This window comes from Taeniopygia guttata, chromosome 17 (genome assembly GCF_048771995.1).
Source record: "Taeniopygia guttata chromosome 17, bTaeGut7.mat, whole genome shotgun sequence".
Taxonomy (NCBI): domain Eukaryota; kingdom Metazoa; phylum Chordata; class Aves; order Passeriformes; family Estrildidae; genus Taeniopygia; species Taeniopygia guttata.
Window position 1 is genome coordinate 3,493,033 of NC_133042.1, and position 22,154 is coordinate 3,515,186.

Below are 22,154 nucleotides of genomic sequence, written 5' to 3' on the forward strand. Positions count from 1 at the left end.
TTTAGGGATGATCTCTGTGTGCTTCAGGTGTATCCCAGGTCAGCGTGAGGGAACGTTTATTGATTTATTTCCTTCCTTTTTAACCATTGTTTCCTTTCACCTGCCTCCACAAGTGATGTCTGCGCTAATTCCTTCACAGACCATTAACTCTGGAGTGCTGTGGGATCCCAGCCCGGCCCTTCCAAGGAGCTGCCATTCACCAGGTCGTAATTCTTCCCCTTGCTCCCACCTCCTCTCCCACGTGGCTGATGTGGCTTCTGTTTGAATTCCAGACGATGACTGCACCGACTCCTTCACGCCCAACCAGGTGGCCAGGATGCACTGCTACCTGGACCTCGTCTACCAGAGCTGGCAGCCCACCAAGAAACCGGCTCCCGTGGCTATTGCCCCCCAGATTGTGGCTCGCACCTCCACCTCTGTCACCCTCGAGTGGTTTCCACCCATCGATGGCCACTTCTTTGAAAGGTGACCATGCTCTGCTCTGTACTTTTGTGCTGGAAAAATGGGAAGGGGAGAACTGGAGGCCCCGCTCCAGGAGCGCAGCTTGGTCATGTGCAGTGCTCAGCCTGGGTTAAGGCTCTTTCCTAAATTGGTTCATGCTGAGGAGGTTATTGATTTGTTGTCTGCTCTTCCTTTCTCAGCCTGTAGCACTCAGTTGAAGGCCATTGATTTGCCATGTAAAGGGCAAATCTTTCTCCGTATGTTATGGGAGGAATTTTCAATCAAAGATTCCAGCCCTGTGATTCCTGCTGCTGTTGCTGCTCACAAATACCTGTGGGCTTTGGCTGTGCCTGCATGTTCCCCCCTCTTCCCTTTTCACATTCCCTTTGCAAGGACAAAGTGGATCTTGTTTTGACAACACAGAGCTCATGGGCAAGGAGGTGACTGGACTGGGGACAGGGACAAATGCCTCCTCCTCTGAGCTGTAGATGTGAAATGGGAATTGAGCAAGGCAAAGTCCCAGAGCCCTGGATATGATGTGAATGTTGTCCTGGAGGTCAGCGTAGGGATGTGTATTCCTGTCTGGCAGCCATGCAGCTATGTGATGTCAATAATGGAAAATGTAGGGCTCTGGGCAGGAGTTGCACTCATTGCTGCCCACATTCAGATCAATTCTTCCCCAGTATGACATGAGTAACTGGGTAGTTCATCGAAATGCTCTTGTACAGCTCTTGGATGAGCTGCAGGAGCTATGGGAGTCCTGGCAGAGAACTTCCCAAATCACTGACCTTCTCGCATTACCATTAACTCACATCCCCGTTTGCACTTCTTCTCCACCTCTTGCTTTGTTGTTTTATAGAGAGCAAACTTGGAGTGTCCTTCAGGAGCGCAGCACTTCAGAGCACAGGAGGCCAAATTTACAAGTGTATTAGCACCCAAAAAGCTGCCTCAGCACTGCTGCTTTGTGCTGGGAGAGCACCTTGAAACCACTGCCTCCATCAGGGATGAAACTCCTTCCAGCACTGCTAGGACACCATGGCCATTTCAGTGGCCAGCTTGTACTTTATCCCACTAGGCAGAGAGCTGATATTTTCTGCTCAGATGAGATTTTCCACCCTTATTGCAGATTAATATGGGGAGGGAAATCAAATCCTGTTAGGAATTGATAAAGAGAGGTCTTGTGCTCTGAACTGTGTTTGCTTTAATTATGGTTTTGTAACCAAATCCTTTTATTCCCTACCTGCGAAAAGGGCTCATATAGTTCTGAAAATTAATTCAGAATTTTTCAGCCCATAATCATTTTTAGGTAAATTAAGTTTCTCCAATTTAATTTAGATTTCAGAAGATGCTTATTGTGTGTTAAATAAATGCCATCTGCCTCTAAAAAACACATTGATGCAGAGTTAATTGTTATGTAACCAAATATGTCTTTATTACATATTTCTTATAACTCAATCAATATGTTCTTAATAACCTCTAGTAACTAGCTTCTTAAATAACACAGTGGATAGCCCGTTAAATCTAAAATTTCATAACAGAGTTATCATATGTTAAATAAAGAGTGATTTTCCAGGAAAAAAAAAGTCCTTTGGGTTTTCAAATCTGTGTGCTCAGTATTACTGAAGAGATTTAAAGAGACAGCCTCAAATACTTGGAGTCCAATTCCTTGTTAAAATGAGATTCCCACTGCTAACGGATACAGCAATGTTGCCGTGACCATTTCAAAATGTCACTGAAACATATAAATGATCCTGCCTAGAGCATGCTCAAATTTTTGATCTGCTAATCAAAACAAGGATGATAGTATTATTTATTCTAGTGACTAATCCTGGAAAAGCCCACGTGCTGGACTTCCAGAACCGCTGTGTCCAGCTCTGCTCGGTCAGAGACTCATGCCTGTACCAATTTGTGAAATTGGGTCACTCTGCAAGACAAGTAGGAGGTAAAATTGGCCAAGTATAATCTTATCTGTGTGTGGGAATACTGTAAATCTTTGCAGATATTTTTACACAAAGTGCACACCATTGGCCCAAATTTTACTTGCCTCACTTGAATGAATACACTCATTCACTTCAATGGGACTATTCATGTAAAAAACAGAAGACTGATACTCAGCTGCTGAGTGCCTTGGGCCTGGTTTCTAATGCACAGAGGCCCCTTCCTTGCTGTTTTGACAGTGTAAAAGGGCCTTCAAAGGATGAATGGCTCTGGCTACATTAGCAAGTGTTGTGGCCCAATAGAAGTAGATCTCCAGCGCAAAACAGTTGTTAATGAAGACCTGACGTCAACACCGCAGGGGCTCGAGGGGCTCACGATGCTCCCACAGGAGCACATCAGGTGTGGTCCTGCAGCACACCTCCACTCTGGTTCCTGGCAAAACTGGGTCCAGCTTCCCTGCTCCAGGACTGGAAGCAGGGAACAGGAGGAATTTCACTCCCAGAGCTCACTCCTGATCCCAATTACAATGCTGCTGTGGGCGTGCTCGGCGTAACTCAAGTTCCTTTTATGTCTCTTTTATTCTCCAGAGCTGTGCACAGGCAGTGACCTCTGCTTAATGAAAGTCAGGGAGGGAAAATTTAACCTTCTGTTTAAAAACGTAGCACTGGGCTGGCTGTATCTGTGGGAGGTCCTGACAGGTTGAAGGGAGATGGGGCATGGAAGTAAAGACCGTGTGTCTGTTCCCTGCTTAGATGCAACTCTTTCATAGGAGCATTAGATGCTTTCCTCATAGGGTCTTCAAATTATGTGGTTACATACATGGATTTAGGGGCAGAAAGCAATGTTAACTCCTAGTTCCTGTAAATTTGGGGGTGGCTCCCCTGCATTCTCACAATTTAGCAAAAGTAGACACAAGAGTTGTGCACAGCAGTAAAATCTTCCTGATGGACCCTCCTGGCCTCTTCAGAGTGTTCAATTGATATTTACTCACTCACTTTAGAGAGTCACTTACCTGCATATAAATTTGTCAAGATGCTTTGACCCTAAGCTCCAGCAGCTAGCTGGGCTCCCAAACATCCCCAATAATCAAATATATCAAGAACCAGTATTTCTTCTTGTAGGTCCTGTCCACAGGATTGGAATCCTTCCCGTTCTCCATCCTCCCTTTCAAAAAAGCATGAAAAAATGCACACACAATAACATGTAATATTAAAATAACAATAAAGCAAACGAAACAAGTGAAAACAAGCAAGAAAAAGAGAAGTCACTTCATTTCCTGACTGTGTCCATTGGATGTGCTCATCTGCTGTCTCTGAACATCCACTCATGCACCTCCTGTCTGAGATGCGTGGGCAGATGTGAACAGTTATTGTCATGGGGCTCTGCAGCAAATTTGGGCAGAAATCTTTGAATGCATCTTTCTCCAAGTTTTCATTGAGGTGACAGCATTCATTTCCATGAATCTGATTCTATCTCATTCTTAGCAAGCAAATATTTTGGTCAGTGTGGTGTCCCAGAGATGGCTGGGCTTGATAATCACTCTGTTAAACCTTGCTGGAAAGTTTCAGTGCTTAGAAGAGAGAGGACCAATCCTGAATTTCAAGTACAGCAGCTCAAATTTAGTCTATAAACAGGAACTCTTTACCCAAAAGAATGACAGATTTTTAGTGGTTTTGAGTTGCCTACTGAACTGGTGCTGGCCCTGAAGGAAATGGTCTGTTTTTCACTAGTAATCTTTAGATTTTGAACCCACTTCACTGAAATATCATGCTGTAGGAATTAATTCCTCCTGTGCTCTGAACTTCATAAGCTGGAATTCCCCCAGTACTTGGCTTATTAGAAAACAGAGAAGTCTAGATTTTCCATTAGCCTGCACTTTGGGCAGTCATGTGCCACATGTGCCACGTGTATGAGGTGGCAGATATGGCTATCATTCCTAGTTAATTTTGGTTTCTGAACACCAATTTATGCTCATTTTTTCTTGTTGTCTATGGTTTCATAAGGTATAAGGACCTGGCTTAGGTTTTCATAAGCCTGTAAATGCAATTCCATAATTAGGTTTGACATTCATGGCTCTTTATAGGATTTGTGTGCAAGAGTCTGCAGACCAAAAACTTTAACCCAGGAGTCATCCCCTGTGTAAGTCCTTTCAGCCAGTGGAATTACATCAGGGTTGAGTTTGGCTCCCAAACTGGAAAAGTAAAAAGAGAAAGTTTGCTCATAGCCTTTCCCACATGATGCTCCTTGTGATTTCTCTCTTACCTCCAAGTCCTCACTGGTAAAAGGAAATGTTTGTCCATAAGCCTACAGTTTTTTTCCACCATGGCAGCCTGTGATGAAATTGTATAGCTGCTAATTTGAGTAAAAAGCAGCCCTAATTGTGGAAACTTGGCTTCCAGAGCCCTCTCCTCATCCAGGACCAAGTGCTAATGCAGAGTCTCTTTGTAGAGAAACTGAAAGATTATTATTGCAGGGACTTCTATCCTGAGTGGTCGTGGAAGTGTCTGAAGAACAACTGCACAACAATAATTCTACATTTTAATTTCTCAGGACCATTTATTCAGGTTTCTTGGTTTTTTTTTAATTTTGGGTTTGCATGTATTATTCAGGCAAGCTGAGTCAGACACCTAAACCTCTGCTAAATAGGCAGCTGAGAAATGAAACAGGGAGGCAATATCATGGCAGTGGTGCAGGTGGGTGAAGTGAGACACGAAGAGAAGTTACTCAACACATGCCCACATTTTTTCATTGCCAGTGTTACAGAACATGAAAGGAAGAGGGGGCCACCTTTGTCTTCCTCTTCTTTATTCTGCCCCATTGCCACGTTGCATTTTTCAGGTGTTTTCAGCAGGTTCATCCCTTCCTGAGCTGCACAAGTTCAGCCAGTTACTGTCTCTGTGTGCCTCAGCCACTGAGGATCCCAAATAACCTCTGCCTGAGGATCACAGTCCTCTCTTCAAAGCAGTGCTGCAATAAATCATGCAGTGGTGGTTATGATGGTTAAAATTTGCATAGCTGATTATAATAGTTGATATAAATTATTTAATAATTGACTCAAGCTGTTCTTACTAGAGTAGCATAGAGAGTACACTGTGTTGCACACAAATTGTTTGCCTAAAACTTCTATCCTTTCCGATGCGTTTGATCATTAGAATAATTAATTTTTAACTTTCCATTTCAGCAGAAAGTGTTCCTTAAAGCAGAACAATTAATTCTGAATAGTAAGCAGCTTACCGGGGTAAATAACCATGTACTTTGGCTCATAAAGAGTTCCAAATTTGTGACCCCAAGGAACATAGGGCTGAACTGTGTGAATTGCATCCTCAGCTGCTATAAATCAGCTTAACTTTATGGAGGATATTAGAGTTACTCCAGTCTACATCAACTTTAACCCTGATCTTGTGAATGTATTAGCAAAACAATTTAAACTGACCGAGGGTAGTTTTGGATTAGATGTTAGGAAGAAATTACTCCCTGTGGGAGTGGTGAGGCCCTGGCACAGGGTGCCCAGAGCAGCTGTGGCTGCCTCTGGATTCCTGGCAGTGCCCAAGGTCAGGTTGGATGGGGTTTGGAACAGCCTGGGACAGTGGAAGGTGTCCCAGCCCATGGCAGGGAGTGGAATGAGATGAGCTTCAAGTCCTTCCCAACCCAAACCAGTTCATAATTTGTGAATTGGTGTTTAACTGGATATCCTTGCTCAGCCAATCTTGCTGGTAGGACAATCCTAAAGATACTACAAGTACAAGCAACAAATAAATCCATGGTGAGAGCAGAAATAGATCTGAAAACTCCTGAGGCAAATTTCTCTGCTCTAACCCCTGAACAACGTGTGTTTTCTTTTGTCATGGTTTGGTCCACTGCAGAGGAGAAAAAAAATATAGGTGAATGTAATTTCCCAGGTTGCTGTCATTTTGTGTTGGACAGAGGACTCAAAAATGCTTTTCTACACAGGCTCTTGACTTAATTCTACAGAAGGTCAGCATCAGAAAACACTTTTGTCAGTGCCTTGAGAAAGGGGGGTTAAGTGGACCTGAATTCTAAGTCTTATTGCTTTTAATATAGTTGAATAAGCAGCTCATTCAGCTGTTACTAAGTTGGTGTGTTTTCCTGTTTTCCTGGCCTCCTAGAGAAGTGGGATCAGCATGTGATCTGTGTGCAGAAGGAAGAGTCCTGGTGCAATATGCCTTCAGCGCCTCTTCTCCCATGCCCTGCGATCCCTCGGGGCACTGGAGCCCACGGGAGGCAGAAGGTGAGTGACAGGGATGGGAACAGACACACCGTGGGAGAGAGGGTGGGACAGAGCAAAGGGAGAGCCACAAAGACAGTGGGAGAATCTGGGAGTGATTGTTATACCTGCAGGTAATGTGGACAGAGGAACACTGTGCCCTGAAGGAATGCCACTGACTCAAATACCCGTGTTTTGGCCCCTGAGTCCTGCCCCTGCCCATGAATTAAGTGAATTCCAGGAGCTGAACATGAATTTCACAAAGCAGCAGAGTGCCAAGAAATGCTGACCATTCACATCTGCCAGATGAATTCCTCAGGGGAGCTGTTTACTCCTTCTACTCCAACTCCAAAAGTGAGGAATTGTTATTTATTTGGGCCTGATTTGTGCTGCCTTCACTTGTGGTGAATAGCAGTGGGCTGCAGCAGCAGCCAGGCTGGAAGGAGGTTGCCCTTTAGGCAGTTTGCCTGCAGCAGGAATGCAGGTGACCACGTCAAGCCCTCTTGTTCAGGATGTTTTGCAAGTCATTCTCTTGGAGCCTGTTGGAGGGAGAATGGTCTGCAGGGCTGGTTGTGCAGTGCCATTAGATCTCCATCATTAACTCCTCCACACGTCCCTTCCGTTACATCCCTGGGTGTATGTGGTGTAGAATATTTAAGATTGTACCAGGCAAAGGTCAGTCATCCCAAATCACAGTTTGGAAAGAGCAGAGTATTATTTCAGTCTGTCCCTCACGAGCTTTCCCTTCCGGAGTAGTCACACTGCTCCATGAGCACACAGGTGAGCTCTCTGAGCCCCAAGGACAATCCTGGATTTTGCAAACTCATTATACAAATGCCTCCTTATGTTAAGGGTTTATTTGTCCTGACATGGAAGTAACTACATGGAAGTTATTCTGTATGGAATATTATTTGGGTTGCTGCCCAGGAGCTCTCCCTTGTCCTAAGGTCAGCATGTGCAACGAGCTGTTCCCTGCTGCTTGGTGGGACAGTGGTCAGTGTCCTCTGCCCCACACACCCATGTGCCAGGGTGGGGGCCCAGCAGAGGTTGTGTTTCACTCTGACTCACCCCCTAAATTTAGAACAGGGTACCCAGAGAAGCTGTGGCTTCCCCATTCCTGAAAGTGTCCAAGGCCAGGTTGGACAGGGCTTGGAGCAACCTGGGATAGTGGAAGGTGTCCCTGCCCATGGCAGGGGTGAAGCTTTAAGGTGTCTTCCAACGCAAACCATTCCATGATTTTATGACATCCAAGGCAGCTGGGCACAGCTCAGAGCACAGCTGGGTGGAAGCTCCATCCTGGGAAGCAGTGCTCTGGGTATGAGGGTGATTGGATCACCCAGTAAACAGCATTAGCAAAGTTTGGATCACTTGCAGTAGTAGTTCAGGGTAGAAGGTAGAATTTCCACTTAGCCAAGGATTACAAGACTTTGAAACCTGTTTTCATTTGGAACAAAACTTGAAACTTTTGAAATTCTCCATGAAGGAAAATTAAAAACAAAAAGTGTTTGAGGCTGGCCAAAATGTTTTGTTTAGCTCATATGAACTTTGGTTAAATTATGACATTTGAAAATATCCCCTTTTAGTATAGAATCTAGGGCAAAAGCAACTTTGAATATCAAAATGGAAAGTGTTTCAAGGTGCAAAATCAAAAAGGTTTCTCACAAAAATTTCAAAACACAATGTCCCAATAGTGTTAAAAATTTCTTGCCATTTTCTCTTCCAGGATAAAATTTTGGCCAAATAAACCCAATTTTGCAAAGTGTTTTTATTTTGAAAGGACTGCATATTCCATTGAAATATGCAGTCCCATCAAAATTTCTCCACCAAGCTTTGATTTGAAAACTTCTAGATCTCACACGTCTTGCCAGAGGCTTCATTCCTAGAGAAACTAAGCTACTCTAAGATTTATTACTCAGCAGCATTTTGCATTTAATTTCCTCTTCTTGCTGTGTATGCCTGCATGTTCTTAACTATGAAGGGTGCAGTCTGATCTTTATCTGTCTCATTTAGTTGCTCCTGTGACATTTCTATGGAACAGAAGTTTGGTAGTCATGTCCTCAGGATTAATGAGTTATTGCCACTTTAGGGTAGAAAATATACCAAGTGTATGGTGTTTGTTTGTTGCTCCATGATTTTCTGTCTCCACTACCACACTCCCTGACATTCAGGCCCTCTGCCTATTTGCACTTGGTCTGAGTTACAAATAGCAGTTTGATCGTTGTCTGGCTTCTTTAATTGTCTATCTGTGAGTGCTCAAGCCGTCAAGCTTTAAATTCACTTTCTGCAGGGGTTCTAGGGTGTAAATCTCCACTGCTTGAAAGTCTGTGGAAAATGAAGACAAAGGAGGCACAAGCACGGCCAAAATGAACTCCTTTTAAAGTCTGAGATGACACTCACGGAGAATGTTCTGTAGGACTCATCCAGCTTCTGAGCAGAAAGGCACACTCCTCACGTGTCTCTGGGGCAGCTCTGGTTGGCCTGATCTCATTTTCCTCAGGTCTCCTACCCCAGCAGCTGCACCAGCACTGGTCTGGACTATTGTGGGAGATGTGCCTACTGCAAAACCCTGCTGTGGGCAGTGTTCTTCCTAATTCCCTGCTCATTCCTGGGCATGGTGGGATCCAACACTGAGGCTGAGGCATCTCGTGGCTCTTTCTCAGCCAGTTGTGGCCCCTGCACGAGGGGCTGCTTGTTCCTTGGCAGGGGTTGTGGGAAGGCTTATGAGATCAGGAAGCTCTGATTTACTCTTTATCTTCACCGCAGAGCCAGAAGGCTCTAACCTACCTGGATTCTCACCAGCAGCACCAGCTAGGTCAACAAACCTTACAGCACCTCCATAACTCTGTCAAAGGGGGGTTTTATGTAAGAAAGGTGATTTTGGCTCAAGCCCAGTGGGTACCTTTGCTTGCTGTGCAATATATGCATATATCAGTCAGTTCCTCCTGCCTGGCTGACTGCTGACTGAGAGAAGTGTGAGATTATTATAAAAATGTTGCTGCCTTGCACTGCTCTAGAGCTCAGCCTTTTCCTGGGCCTAATATTTCCCTCAAGAGCAATTCCTTCTGTATATTAATTATCCCAGCTGGACACTAGAGTCCCATTGGGTGGTTCCTTTATCTTGACCAGCTAAGGAATGTGGCAGGTGAGTTGCAGTTGTAGCAGGGGTGATATCCTGAGAGACTCCTGATGCCTGATGGCCTCTGAGGCTCTGTCCCTGTGCTGGGGATTCATCCCTGGGACTGCACTTAACTGCACAATGAAGGATTGACACACCAGGCTGTTGGACAGCATTCTAGGGAAAGGCACCCTCCTAACCTGCCATTCCTGCTCTTCTATCAGGACATGGAGTTTGGCTCTTCCTCATAAACCTCACATTCCTGTTTTGTGTTAGGCAAGACGTGATGTTGCGTGAGATGCTGTTCTGTGTCTGAGCTGTCTCATAAGGCAAAGGATCTTCAGAATATGAGTGCAGAGGGAAGAATAACTTCTACACCCTTTCTATTTGCATACAAATATTTGAAATTTTCAGAGTATTTACCTACTCTAGAAATCCACTTATATGAAATAAGGTTTTCGTCCTCATCCATAATTAAATGAATCCTTTTTACCCAGGTCTAGGTGTTGGATAATATTTAAGAAAGAGTCTCTTTATCTCAACTTCATTAAGGTTTTTAGTTTATGAATTACTGCAATCTGCCACTTGTTTTGGGGTAATGCTCTGTGTGCTAAGCTCCCTGGAGGCTGAGTCCAATTCATGCACCTCCAGAGATCATACACTGATCTACAAAAACATGCAGGTTTGTTTGGAATTTAAGTCTTACCGAGGCCTTGAACTGACAGAGGTGAATTTGCAGATCCCAGGTGGGGATGTACTGGGCTGTGAGCCATTAGCTCCATTTTCTTTTCTGAGAGAGGGCAGTGGTAAACTTCACACATCTTTCCAAAGCCCTCTGAGATACTGGAGTTAAAAAAGACCTTAGGGCTGCAGGCAGGAGTTTGCTGTGGGTCTGAGAAAGTCGTCAGAGGGCTCAGCCAAGCAATGAGGGTGAGATAACGTGAGCTGAATGGGGTATTGCTGCTCAAAGTGATTATCCACAGGGCTCGCACACTTGCCAGGGGAGAAACTCGAGCGTGTTAAATGGATCTCTGGCTTTCTTCAAAATGTATCACCGCTGTGGTCTCTCCAGATGCTGCTCTTCGTGGCATTCCCACTGCTCTGTGCCATGTGAGGAGGAGAGAGGGGCTTTGGGATATAGGAGGTGAGGGGGAAGCATGAAAAGTTGGGCATCTGCAGGACAATAACGGTGAATCGCAGGAAGGCTGCCAGGAAATCTATTCTGCATCTGGGTTCATTTGGTATGAACAGGAGAATTCCCTGAGCTGTTTATCCTTGACAAAAGAGACACATTTCTAACACTTCATTGAATCACAGACAATCGGAGTAACCTTCACATGTTGCCCTTTTCTCTTTAAATTAGTAGTGATGTCCTGTTTGTCCATGTATGCCCAGTAGTTTATCTTGCTTTTTTCCTCAGTTACAAACAACTGTGCTGTCCTTTTTTCCCCCTTTGCTTTCTGCGTTTCTCTCCTCTCATTACCTTTCTTTATCTTCTTTTCTGTACTTTGCCTTCTCCCTGTCATGCTTGCCTCCCTTTTTGTGTGATTATTTGGGAAGGAAAAGGGAATTTATAGCTCTCACTGGATTCTGTTACCAACTGTTCCACCCGTCTGACCCCTCTGGATCTTGCAGTCCATGACTCCACGCCAAGTTGTAATGTTACCATAGTATTTGGGAACCCAGCAAGCATTGTGGCTTTCATTATTTTTTAGTACTACCTCCCATGTAGTTGAACACAGCCAATGGTGAGAAGAGTAAAAGCACAAGTGCCTGTTGTTTCATCACAATGAGAGCAAAGAGACAGCTCAGACCTGTGCTCCATGTGCCTCCAAAAAAAGGGGCCTTGCACAACATGCTAGATCAACCTGTAAATGCCACAGGAGTTACCCCTGAACAGTACAACTGCTTCTTGGAGCAAACAAAGGCTCTTTTCTTGTCTTTGTTAAAGGGAAAAAGATTGTATTTTTGAATGAGAGGCAAGGGAATAATAAGTAGGAGGTGAACTGGAGGCAAAGTGACTCTGTTTATCAGGTAAATTACCAAGTGGAAGAGGTAGAAAATACCATTGTTTGGCACAGGGAAAAACACTAGAAATAGGAAATGCAGGCCCAGCTGCACTGGCACAGAGTGTGTTGTGTGGTGTCCAGTCCAGCTGGGCACTTAAACTGGGTTTGTGTCTCCCACCTGGCCAGGAGACACTGGCGTTCTGTTCCTCTTCCCCGTGCTGGCCACGCCTGTTCTGGTGAAGTAAATAATTGGTTTCCTGGACAGATATGTTCTCCTGCCGCCAGTCTGCCTTTAAACTGATGCCAATGAAAACTCATGTTCTCTAACTCCTACTTCTGTGTCCTCTCTTTGCTTCCTTCTTCCTTTCCAGGGCACCCTGACGTTGAGCAGCCCTGTAAATCCAGCGTCAGGACGTGGAGTCCCAATTCGGCCGTCAACCAACACACGGTGCCCCCGGCCTGTCCCGAGCCCCAGGGCTGCTACCTGCAGCTGGAATTTCGCTACCCCCTGACTCCAGAGTCCCTCACGGTCTGGGTGACGTTCGTGTCCCCAGACTGGGACTCCAGTGGAGCAGTGAATGACATCAAGCTGCTCACCGTCAGTGGGAAGAACATCTCGCTCGGGCCGCAGAACGTCTTCTGTGACATCCCGCTGACCATAAAGCTGGATGTGGGACAAGTGGGAGAGGAGGTGTATGGGATCCAGATCTACACCTTGGACGAGCACCTGGAAATTGATGCTGCCATGCTGAGCTCTGTCCCTCACAGCACCCTGTGCTCAGGCTGCAAACCAATCCAGTACAAAGTGGTCCGGGACCCCCCTTTCCAGTCTGGATCCGCAGTGGTCATCTCAAACCTCAGCAGGAGGTTTGTCGACACGTAAGTAGCTGCTTTCCAGAGAGCTGGATAGATCAAAACGATGCCCTGTTCTTCTCATCCTTCTAATGTCCAGCACTACAAGTGATTGTTAAGGTGTTGAACTAGACAGACATGCCAAGAATTACCAAGTCAGGATGTCCTCATAGTTTGTCTCTGAAACCAGGAGCATTAAACCCAAATGAGATAGCTTGAGAATTCATGGATACTTTTTGAGACAACTCTGGGCTGACTATACGGAGATGTGTCATTAGGGCTTTCTTTAACTAGACAGGATAATGCAGTCTACCTCAGATATGACAAATTAAATGCTTAAGCTAACCTAAATGAGGACCTCTGGAATAACATGGTCATCATTTCCTTGGCAATCCCTTGAAAGTAATGTTTTAGTAGAAAAGGAGAGAGCAGGGCTTTCAGTGCTGGAGCACTGATTAACTGCTCAAGAAAGCGTGCAAAGAAATACAGTGAATGTACAGGTGTATAAATGTGTTTCACTCACTTCCATTTTCTGCTTTCATGGGTCACTAAACCAAGTTGTGTTGGTGTGAGATTGTTCTGAAATGGGAAACATGGCAAAGGCACCAGTGTGTTGTAGAAACTGAGTGTCATCCCAGATACAGTTACAGTCATCTAGTAAAAGGATGCATTACTGTTGAGGAAAGTTCAAAATATTTACTAATTTCAAGGAGGTCCGTGATCTACCCGAAAGCATTTGCCAGTAAGAAAAACATCTTTTGCATAACATGATTCCCTGGAAATGATTCACTCATCTGTGAGAGCAACATGAATTTCTTTTGAAAAATGAACACCAGATAAAAGGAAACCTGCTAAGAAAACTGCACTCTAATTTAGAAAAGATGATCTAATTAGTACAGCTAATATCAAGGAAGCATACATCATTATGGTCTTCTAAAGCATATTTAAATAGAATAAAAATGATTAATTAACAATTCAGTAATCACGAGCTACCATCCCTTTTCATGGCCCAATTATGCATCTCAGAAGATGCAAATTGTCCCTACAGATTTAAAAATTTAAGTTAGCTAACAATAGTGAATCTAAAAAGAAAACCTAGGACATCACCAAGATTACTCATGTGCTGAAAGTTAAGCATGTGCTTAAGTGCTTTCTTGGGTTGTAGCCTTGTTCAAACAATTGCTGGCACTTAGCATGAGATGGATACTGACATATTGGAAACGTGGAAAGTGGTGATTTTCCCAAGATTTTGCTGTGAAAGCATCTTTGCCTGAAACCTAGCCCACTCTCATTGGAAAATGGGATTGGTTTGGTTTGAAATACTTGCATACCTTAGCACAAGTTCCCACAGAAACAGGTCCAGTTTTGACTTCATAACACAATGTGAAAGAAAAAAGAGAAACCCAAAACATAACTTACATTCTGAATCCTATTTCTTTGCCTTTTATTATGATTTTGTGGGTCACTTCTAGGTTCAGCAAGCTGAAGTGGAGGAGTGCTCTAAGAATTAAATCAGTAGCCAGGAATTAATGGCAGTTTTCCTGAGGGTCACTGATTAAATCACATTGGGTAACAGCACTGTCCCTGTCTTTATATCTCAGGTAGTTACACAGACAGCTAAAAAGCAGACAGAACATTTAATTTAGTCTTTCTGAGTTCCACCTGTGATCAGTGGACAGAAATGGATGCTCCTGGAAGCTTGCACAGCCAACCTCACAACCAAATCCCATCCAAACCCTCCAGGTTAGCTGGGCTCATTTCTGTGTCTTACCAGAGACCAGAGGGAAAATCCTGCCAGTGAGCTCTGGCAGGACACTTGGGAAATGAAGTTTTAGTCACTGGGGGAGGATATATGCAGATTCTTAAGCACTCATTGTTGGCTTTGAGACTGTTTTGGCTGAATGAGGGTGTGAGGCCCTGGCACAGGTGCCCAGAGCAGCTGTGGCTGCCCCTGGATCCCTGGCAGTGCCCAAGGCCAGGCTGGACAGGGTTGGGGGCAGCATGGGACAGTGGAGTAAGATGGTCTTTAAACCATTCTGTGATTGTGTGATTCAAGATTTCTGCATGTGTTTGAACTTTTGAGAAGTGAGAGGGATTTTTTATTGTATCATCCAGGCACAGCATTGATCTGTATCTCCTGGTGATGGGGAGATCCATATGCTACTGCTGGACTGTACCTTGAGACACAGCAAACTCCTTGAAACCCTGCATAGGGTTGTGGTTTTCTGGTAGAGGCAAAAACAATATGAATTTTCCACTGAAACCTTGTGCAAAGACTGGCCAGAGTCTTTGCACTCCCTAAGCAGGAAGGAAAGGACAAGGGAATTCAGGGACAGAGGCACTGGGCCATGCTCCTATTTATGAATGTGTGTAGAGGTAAATGCTGTCTCTCTCCCCATTCACATCTGCCTGTTTACCTCATTCTGCACCACTGGAATTCAGCATATTCGTGCAGCCAGACTTTGCAGCCCCTTTATCTCCCTGTGATCCCCAAGCCACTTGCCCCTCCTTGGTGCCCTTGCATGTTTTCTGTATGAAATAAAAGAACACCCCCACATGTTCTGTGGAAGGCTATTTTGAAGGCAGTCACATATCTTTACTCTTGCCTCCTCTGACCTTGATCTTTACTTTCTCTTTTTCTCCCAAAGAAAATATTTGCTTGCACTGTTATCTGTAAGCAAGATCCTTTCCCCAGGTGTAGCGATGCTGAAAGAAAAATTAATTTCTTCTACCTTCTTCCTGTCAAAGAGAGGGAACTTCCTTTTAAGCTGAGAGGAGAAACAGCCTTTAATGGATAGCCCTTGCCTAGTCAGCACTGGGTGCTCCACAGAGGAGAGTAAATAACTAGAACAGTGGCAACATTTTATTAAGATATACAAAATAATACCAGACCTTCTGTTCTCAAGCTGAATTTTAATCTCAACTCTTGGCTCAAGTTGAGGCTTAAACATTAATTTCTGAGGGACAGGACCTTATCCAGGACCTTATCCTTGGCCCTTACAGAAACCAGGCAAGATACACTCAATTCCACTGTGTGTGATCAGCCAGAATTGCTGGTATCTGGGATACAAAATGAGAGTCAGAGCCTAGGAGAAGAGAAGAAACCTAAATAAATCAGTGGGGGAAAAAGAGGTCAGGCCAGGTGCAGCATAGAAGTGCTGAGTCTTCACACCACAGCGACTGATAAGGAAGGAGCCTCATCTGCAAGTCTCAAAGTCTCAGCTCACAATTTAATCCAGTGTGTGGGTTGTGCACATGCTCAGAGGCTGTTCTCTAGAAACACTGTGTGACATGGTCACAATGGCAATTGAGGTAGTGGCTCTTTGCCATCCCTGGAGCTTTTTTACACTCGGATTCTTGTGCTGGGGAGCAATCACTGCTGATTTTTTTAAAGAATTTGGTGAGCAGGCGGTGCCCAGATCTCTCTGGATGCTGTCAGCCCCACCAGGGCGGGCTGGGGTGATCAGCCTCTGTTCCCCATGGCACTCCCAGTATCCCAGTTTGTGAGCAGGAAGGAGCACAGTGCTCTTACAAGTTCTACATGTTCCCCTCTGGCAGACCAAGCCAAGACACACTGAGGTTGGTTTTGGAAAGTTGTCAGATTAACTGAAAAACTTTCAAAGAGTTGGAAATTTTCCCAAGTTTTCTACCACAAACTTTGTAAGAAGCCTCAAAGTGTGGTGGACAGCACTGGATCAGGTTGTCTTTGTGGTGTTAACCAGTAGGGTTTTTTCAAGACAAAGACGTTGACTGAAATAACCTGAGAAAGAATCTCAGCATGAAGCCCTGCTGCAAGGTTTGGTTTGCAGGACTGAGCTTCGCTGAGGAGCCAGTTTGCAGTTCTGTGATATGTTCTTCTGAGCCATTCCTGCCAGAGCTTTGGTACCGAGCTGACACATAGAGATCCTGCATTCAGACTTCAAAAAAGAAACACTGAGAGAGAAGCTTGCATTTTCTTGTACAGGGAATAGGTTTTTCTTCTCAGTTTTGGCTATTTTGCACTGACATTCTATGGCTAAACCTTTTCTGTTGCTTGATAATAGTTAGAGGGGATTGATCATCATTTGTGTAAACAGCAGTTCTTGTTCAAGTACAGTATTTTAAAATAAGTTATTAGAATCAGGAATTCCATTCAGTGCTGAACTTGTAAAATCCATGTAATTTCTTGGGTTTTAAGTCTGTTTTAACACCTCAAGGTGGTGGACTAAGATCTCGCTCTGGCTTCTTGGAGTGCTTGTAGAATGACAGAGAAATTGCCACCCCCAGGATGTCAGGTGGCTGGGGGGCTCCTGTGGCACTGTTTGTGGGTCCTTAGCATTTCTTTGCTCATGGGTCCTTAGCAGTTCATGTGCTTTAGCCCTCTGCTTCATCCAATAATTTGTTTCCAAATTTGCCTTGCTGATGCATATACCATTTTTTACTGGTCCCCAGCTGGAAGGGGCATATGGTCAATGACTTGTCAGAAATCCCAGATGAGGAGAAGCTGAGTAAAATGGAAAGTGACTCTTTAGTCTGAAAGCTCCTACAAATAAGAACAAGCAGAGATGCTGGAGAGTCAGCAGTAGCTGTTCATAATGACCAAGACAAAGGATTTTCTTTTTCCATGGACAAAGCTATTTGGAGCTTTCCTAAGAAGCAAACACTTTTCTGTCCCACCAGGTATCTCTTACCCCTTTAATTTCCTTACAGCCACTTATTGGTGTGCCTTTTGGCCCCTGAACTACAGAAGAAAAGTGCATTTACCTGACCTTGGCCCAGCTGAATGGGACTGAAAATTATGAATATCACACTGATGATGTCTAAACCCAAGTCCCTACAGAATGCAACACTGAAACTTCACAGTGGCATCTGTCCTTATTATGGCATTCCTTCATTCACCTCAAAGATCTATTTCTCTTTTTTTTCTGAAGGTCTACCAGCCAGAGGAATGTATGATCTAAAGCAGCTAAAATGAATTGCCAAATCAATCTGTCATGAAGATAATTAACACCATATTTCCACCCAAACAAGATACAGATCACTGGGTGGTTTTTCTCCCAACACCAAAAGCTGAAGCTCATATTATCACCCATCTTCTGCTCATCCCTCCTCCACAGTTACTATGCCAAACCTCTCTCAATATGCCAGGAAATACTGGGGAGTATCTAAGATAGGACTGAAATATTAAGAAAAATCTTTGCATGCCCAGATTTATCTGCAAGGTTGTCCATGGTGTACTCCACATCTGGATTCTCAGCTGGCTTTAAAACTGTAGGTGGCATTCCAGCTGTCCTTGTGCATCAACACGTACCCAGCTACCCTGGAAAGGCCTTGCCTTGTTGCATGCAAGGACCTCCTACGCTTTTTCATCCCCCTGATGGTTCAGAGTTGCCTTGCAATTCCATAAATCATAGAATCATATAAATATGGAATGGTTTGTATTGAAAGGGACCTTGAAGATCATCTCATTCTAACCCCTGCCATGGGCAGGGACACCTTTCACTAGACCAGGTTGCTCCATCAAGAGCTCCATCCAGCCTGACCTTACAATTAGCTACTCTCTTCCCCTCTCACTTGGAATATGGAATAAAAAGTTTACACTTTATTCTGACTTTCCTGGTCCTAACATGTGCAGTTATACCAATATATAGAGCATTTCAAGACATCCAAACCTGTAAGTTATTCATTTCTGCATTATAACTCCATCTTTCTCTGCATTGACTGAACCTATTTACCAATTCTGCATGTCGCTGGATATTTGAACTTTTGGGTTTCTGATTTTTTTTTTTTTCAGGAAATATTTGTTAGTCAGCTTCAAAGTGATAAGTGAATGAAAAATTCCATTTTCATTCAAATTTATCTTTCTATCCAATACTAGGTGTAAATGCAAAACAGTGTGTCTGTTGTTGAGTCACTGAGTATTTAATGCCCACTCTCACATCACACACTACCAGGGAGCTGCCATTATTAAAAGCATTTTTCACTCGTCTCCATCTAGGAGGTTTCTTTCCCATAATTGCACAATTCTCCATATTATTTTTTCTTTAGTAATAGGTTAGAGATCCCTGGCTATATCCATATCACATTTTACAGTGCCTCTCCAGCAGAAACACTTTTACCAAGCTTCAGCAGGAACAGATTTACTCTTATTCACACTTTCTTGCTCATTTCTAAGAGCTTCCCTATCATTAGCTGTCCATGGACAAAGCTATTTTGAGCTTTCCCAAGAAGAAAACACCTTTCTGTCCCACCAGGTTTCTCTTACCCCTGTAATTTCCACTTTCAGGCTCAAAAACTTGCCTAGTTCTTCATCCAGAGACCTTTTGTTAAGGAGTAAACCTTTCATTTTTCCCTTGCAGATCCTACTTTCCCAGCAGGAATAGTGACCATGCTGTCACTGCATGAACACCTTGTCAGTGAAGAGTTTTGAGTGTGTTGGAGCTGCCTGTGGTCAGTTTTGGCAAAGTTGTGGTGGTTGATATGCAGCTGGTGTAGGACAGGTGCTCAGCAGGGGGCTGGCATTGTCCCTGTGCTGCTCTGAGGCCATGCCTGGCCTGGGCTGTGTCACCAACTCTGTCCTGCAGCCAGTATAGATTGCTGTTCCTGCTTACTGAACCTGGAAATCCCCCATGATGAAAGAGCAGAGCAATACAGGAGAACTGCCTGTCCCACACCTTCCCCCCCAGCATCAGGAAACAGCTCATAGGTTCACCTGCCCCTAGCAGAGGTGATGTGCGGTGGGAAGGAGACTCCTCCACGTAGTAGCAGCTCCACTGCCAACACCCCTCGGGGAAATTCTTTCCTTTCCCAGCAGTGGGGCCTCGCCTGTGGCTTGCACGGGTCTGGGCAGGGAGGCACAGGGGTGACTGATGCTGCTCCCTGTGCCAGGGAGGAGCACACAGCCCTGCTCTGCACTGAGGGCTCCGTGAGCCAGGAAGAGGAAAAAGATGAAAACCGCTCCTATTCCATCTCCTGTTCCTGCCTCTCTCCTTCACGTGCTGTGCTGTGAAATCCTGAGGTAGTGGTTGCTATTATTTACAGCTGGCAGTGGCGTGCTGGGTGTTTCACAGAGGACATGCACAGAGTGCCTCCATCCAAAGAGCTCCCAGTGAAGTGTTGGGCGCCAGTGGTGCTGCTGTTCTTGGGGTGATGCATCTCTGCTTGGCTGATGTGATTTGACAGCTGGACGCCACATTCTGATGGCTTTGCTTCTTCTCTGCTTTCTTCATTAAAGGTGCCAGGTTATCTCTGCAAAAGAAGAAAACCTGCTTCCTGACCTCACACACAGAGCAGATAGAGCAATTTTTTCCCTTACCACCCTCTGCCAAATTGCTTTAACCCTGCCCTGGAGAGGAGAAAGAACAATTTGACACTCTCTGCCCATTCAGGAGGCAGCTTTTCCGCTAAGCCTGTGCAGAGAGGCCGTTTGGTGCCAGCTGTAGTGATAGATTTGTGGTTCCTCGCTGCTGCGGTTTCTTACGTAACGCTGTAACTAAAGCTGGCACTTGACAGAATCCGTAGCTCCTGTTCTGGCTCGGCTGCACATGATGCAAGAATAAAGGTAGTAAGGGCGGGTTGATATCTTTATGGTTTTGTGATCCCAAGACAAGGCACCCCAGAGGAATTTTTCAGTCTGGGTCTATTACTGAAGGATGGGATTGCTCTAAATGCCCCACAGCCACCACTCCTAAATAAATTATTTCAGGAAAGAGGGACTTCCCCATCTGGGGAGTGACACTTGGCTTCGGGATCAGCTCTGCTCCAGCCAGGGACTCCCCAGGGACTGCTGCTACATTGGATTCCCATCTCCAAAGTACCTCTTGGGCAATACACAGACATTGTAGAGAGATCAACCTGTGAACTACAACTTAGCCATGTGCAAATGTCCCTTAAAAAGTGAACATTACCAGCTGTTCTATTATTATCCAAAAAGATACTATTAGAAATTGATATATTTAATCACTTCCAGCCAGGGTGGAATTTGAACTCATGACCTAGAAGTAGTAGCAGAGTTCTTAGCTGCAGGAGAAGGAAAAAAAAAATAGAAGGTCAAACAGGACTTTTCCTGCTGGGTAAAATAATTTATTGCAGGTGAAACAGTCTCAGATATGTGGTAAATTAGGTTGTGCATTATCTCATGGATAATAACTTCTCTCTGATGTTTGGCTTCTTGTGTGCATCTTTATTTTGGGCTCTAAATAAGATAAGAAGCACCAGAAGTCTCCCAGGAATAACAAATGCATTTTCTTTGCTTGATTGAGAAAAGAAATATTGGACAGACATGTGTTATGCAACAATTTAAAAATAACTCTCTTGTAAAACTTGGAGTGAGCCTCAAATACCGCAGAAGTAGCAGAAATGTGTTACCTACCTTTTTATCAGTCAGCCAATACAGCTTTTCTCAGCTACTTTTGCTGAACTATTGGCCTGATCATTTCCTGGGCATTTTATTTTAATATATTTTCCTAGGAAATGCATTCCAAGTCTCTGTTAAATTTGAATCTACACTCAAGCAGGCAAGGGTTTGGAAAGAATGCTGCAGTCAGACTGAAATACCTGTGCTGTCCCTTATATCTTGTGGGACCCGGTGACAGACAAGACAAAAGTGTGTCCAGGCTATGTTGGACAGGGCCCTGAGCAATCTGGTCTAGTTGAAGAGTTGAAATAAGATGAATTTTAAGGTCCCTTCCAACCCAAACCATTCTGGAATTCCATTATTTTAGATATATCACTGCATGGCATAGAACCTACTGATCCTGCTGCAGGCCCAAGGCACCCATCTTGTGATTGTTTCACACAAACTTCTCGCAGTCTTTTTGGTCAGGATCTCCTTAAATGAGTGGTGGCATTGGGCATCTCTGTGCTGATACCCCAGTTCCAGCATTTTCCTGGTGCTTTTGTGATTTGAAGAGCAAGGTGGAAAGAAAGCTCCTTCTTCTTTTCAAATTGTACCTCAGAGACAGTGCCTGGAATTTGATACCCCAAATTATCAGTCGCTGAAAGCCCAGTGCAGTAAACCAGATCATTTATTCACAATGGTACAGCATTTTTTTAAACTGTAAGACCAGTTGCAGATGTAATGACAATAGAGGAAATTAGCTCATGATGGGATTTTAGGAAGAGGCTAGTGGAAGTATGTTCAGTAATGTTCAGTTATTAAACCATTAGAGATCCCACTGGAGACCAGCCAGTAGGATTTCTCATAATCTGCAGCGGCTTACGGCAAAACACAGAACCCCTGAGGAGGGAAATGACAAAATGTTCCTCTGGAAGAGTTGCCTCATCTCCTCACCCATGTCTGTGCTCTGCTCTGCTCTTGGTGTGGCAGCACATCCCTGTCTATTATCCCTCCCTCCTCCTAAGGAGGAGGAGAGCCACAGCCCTCCTGCCTGGAACCCCCAGAATAGGACTTGGTGAGGTGGGATGGTGGATGTGAAACCAGAGAACACTGCAAACATCTGTGTTCACTTGGGGCCCAATCTAAGCCCTACTGAAAATGCACAAAATAACTTCCACTGGCTCCAGGAGCTTTTGGATCAGACACTGTGAGTGTTTGCTCCCATGGCTCTGTTCACCATTTTGGTGGGATTACAGG

At 44.5% G+C, this 22,154-nt stretch overlaps 1 protein-coding gene across 1 annotated transcript in view; it reads left to right on the forward strand.

Annotated features, from left to right (window-relative positions):
• PAPPA (pappalysin 1) overlaps positions 1-22,154 on the forward strand; it is a 180,837-nt gene that overhangs the window by 60,944 nt on the left and 97,739 nt on the right. Inside the window, exons 5-7 of the mRNA XM_030286607.4 lie at positions 273-465; positions 6,507-6,628; positions 12,100-12,607. Coding sequence (XP_030142467.4) covers positions 273-465; positions 6,507-6,628; positions 12,100-12,607 — 823 coding nt within the window. The remainder of the gene's footprint in view (positions 1-272; positions 466-6,506; positions 6,629-12,099; positions 12,608-22,154) is intronic.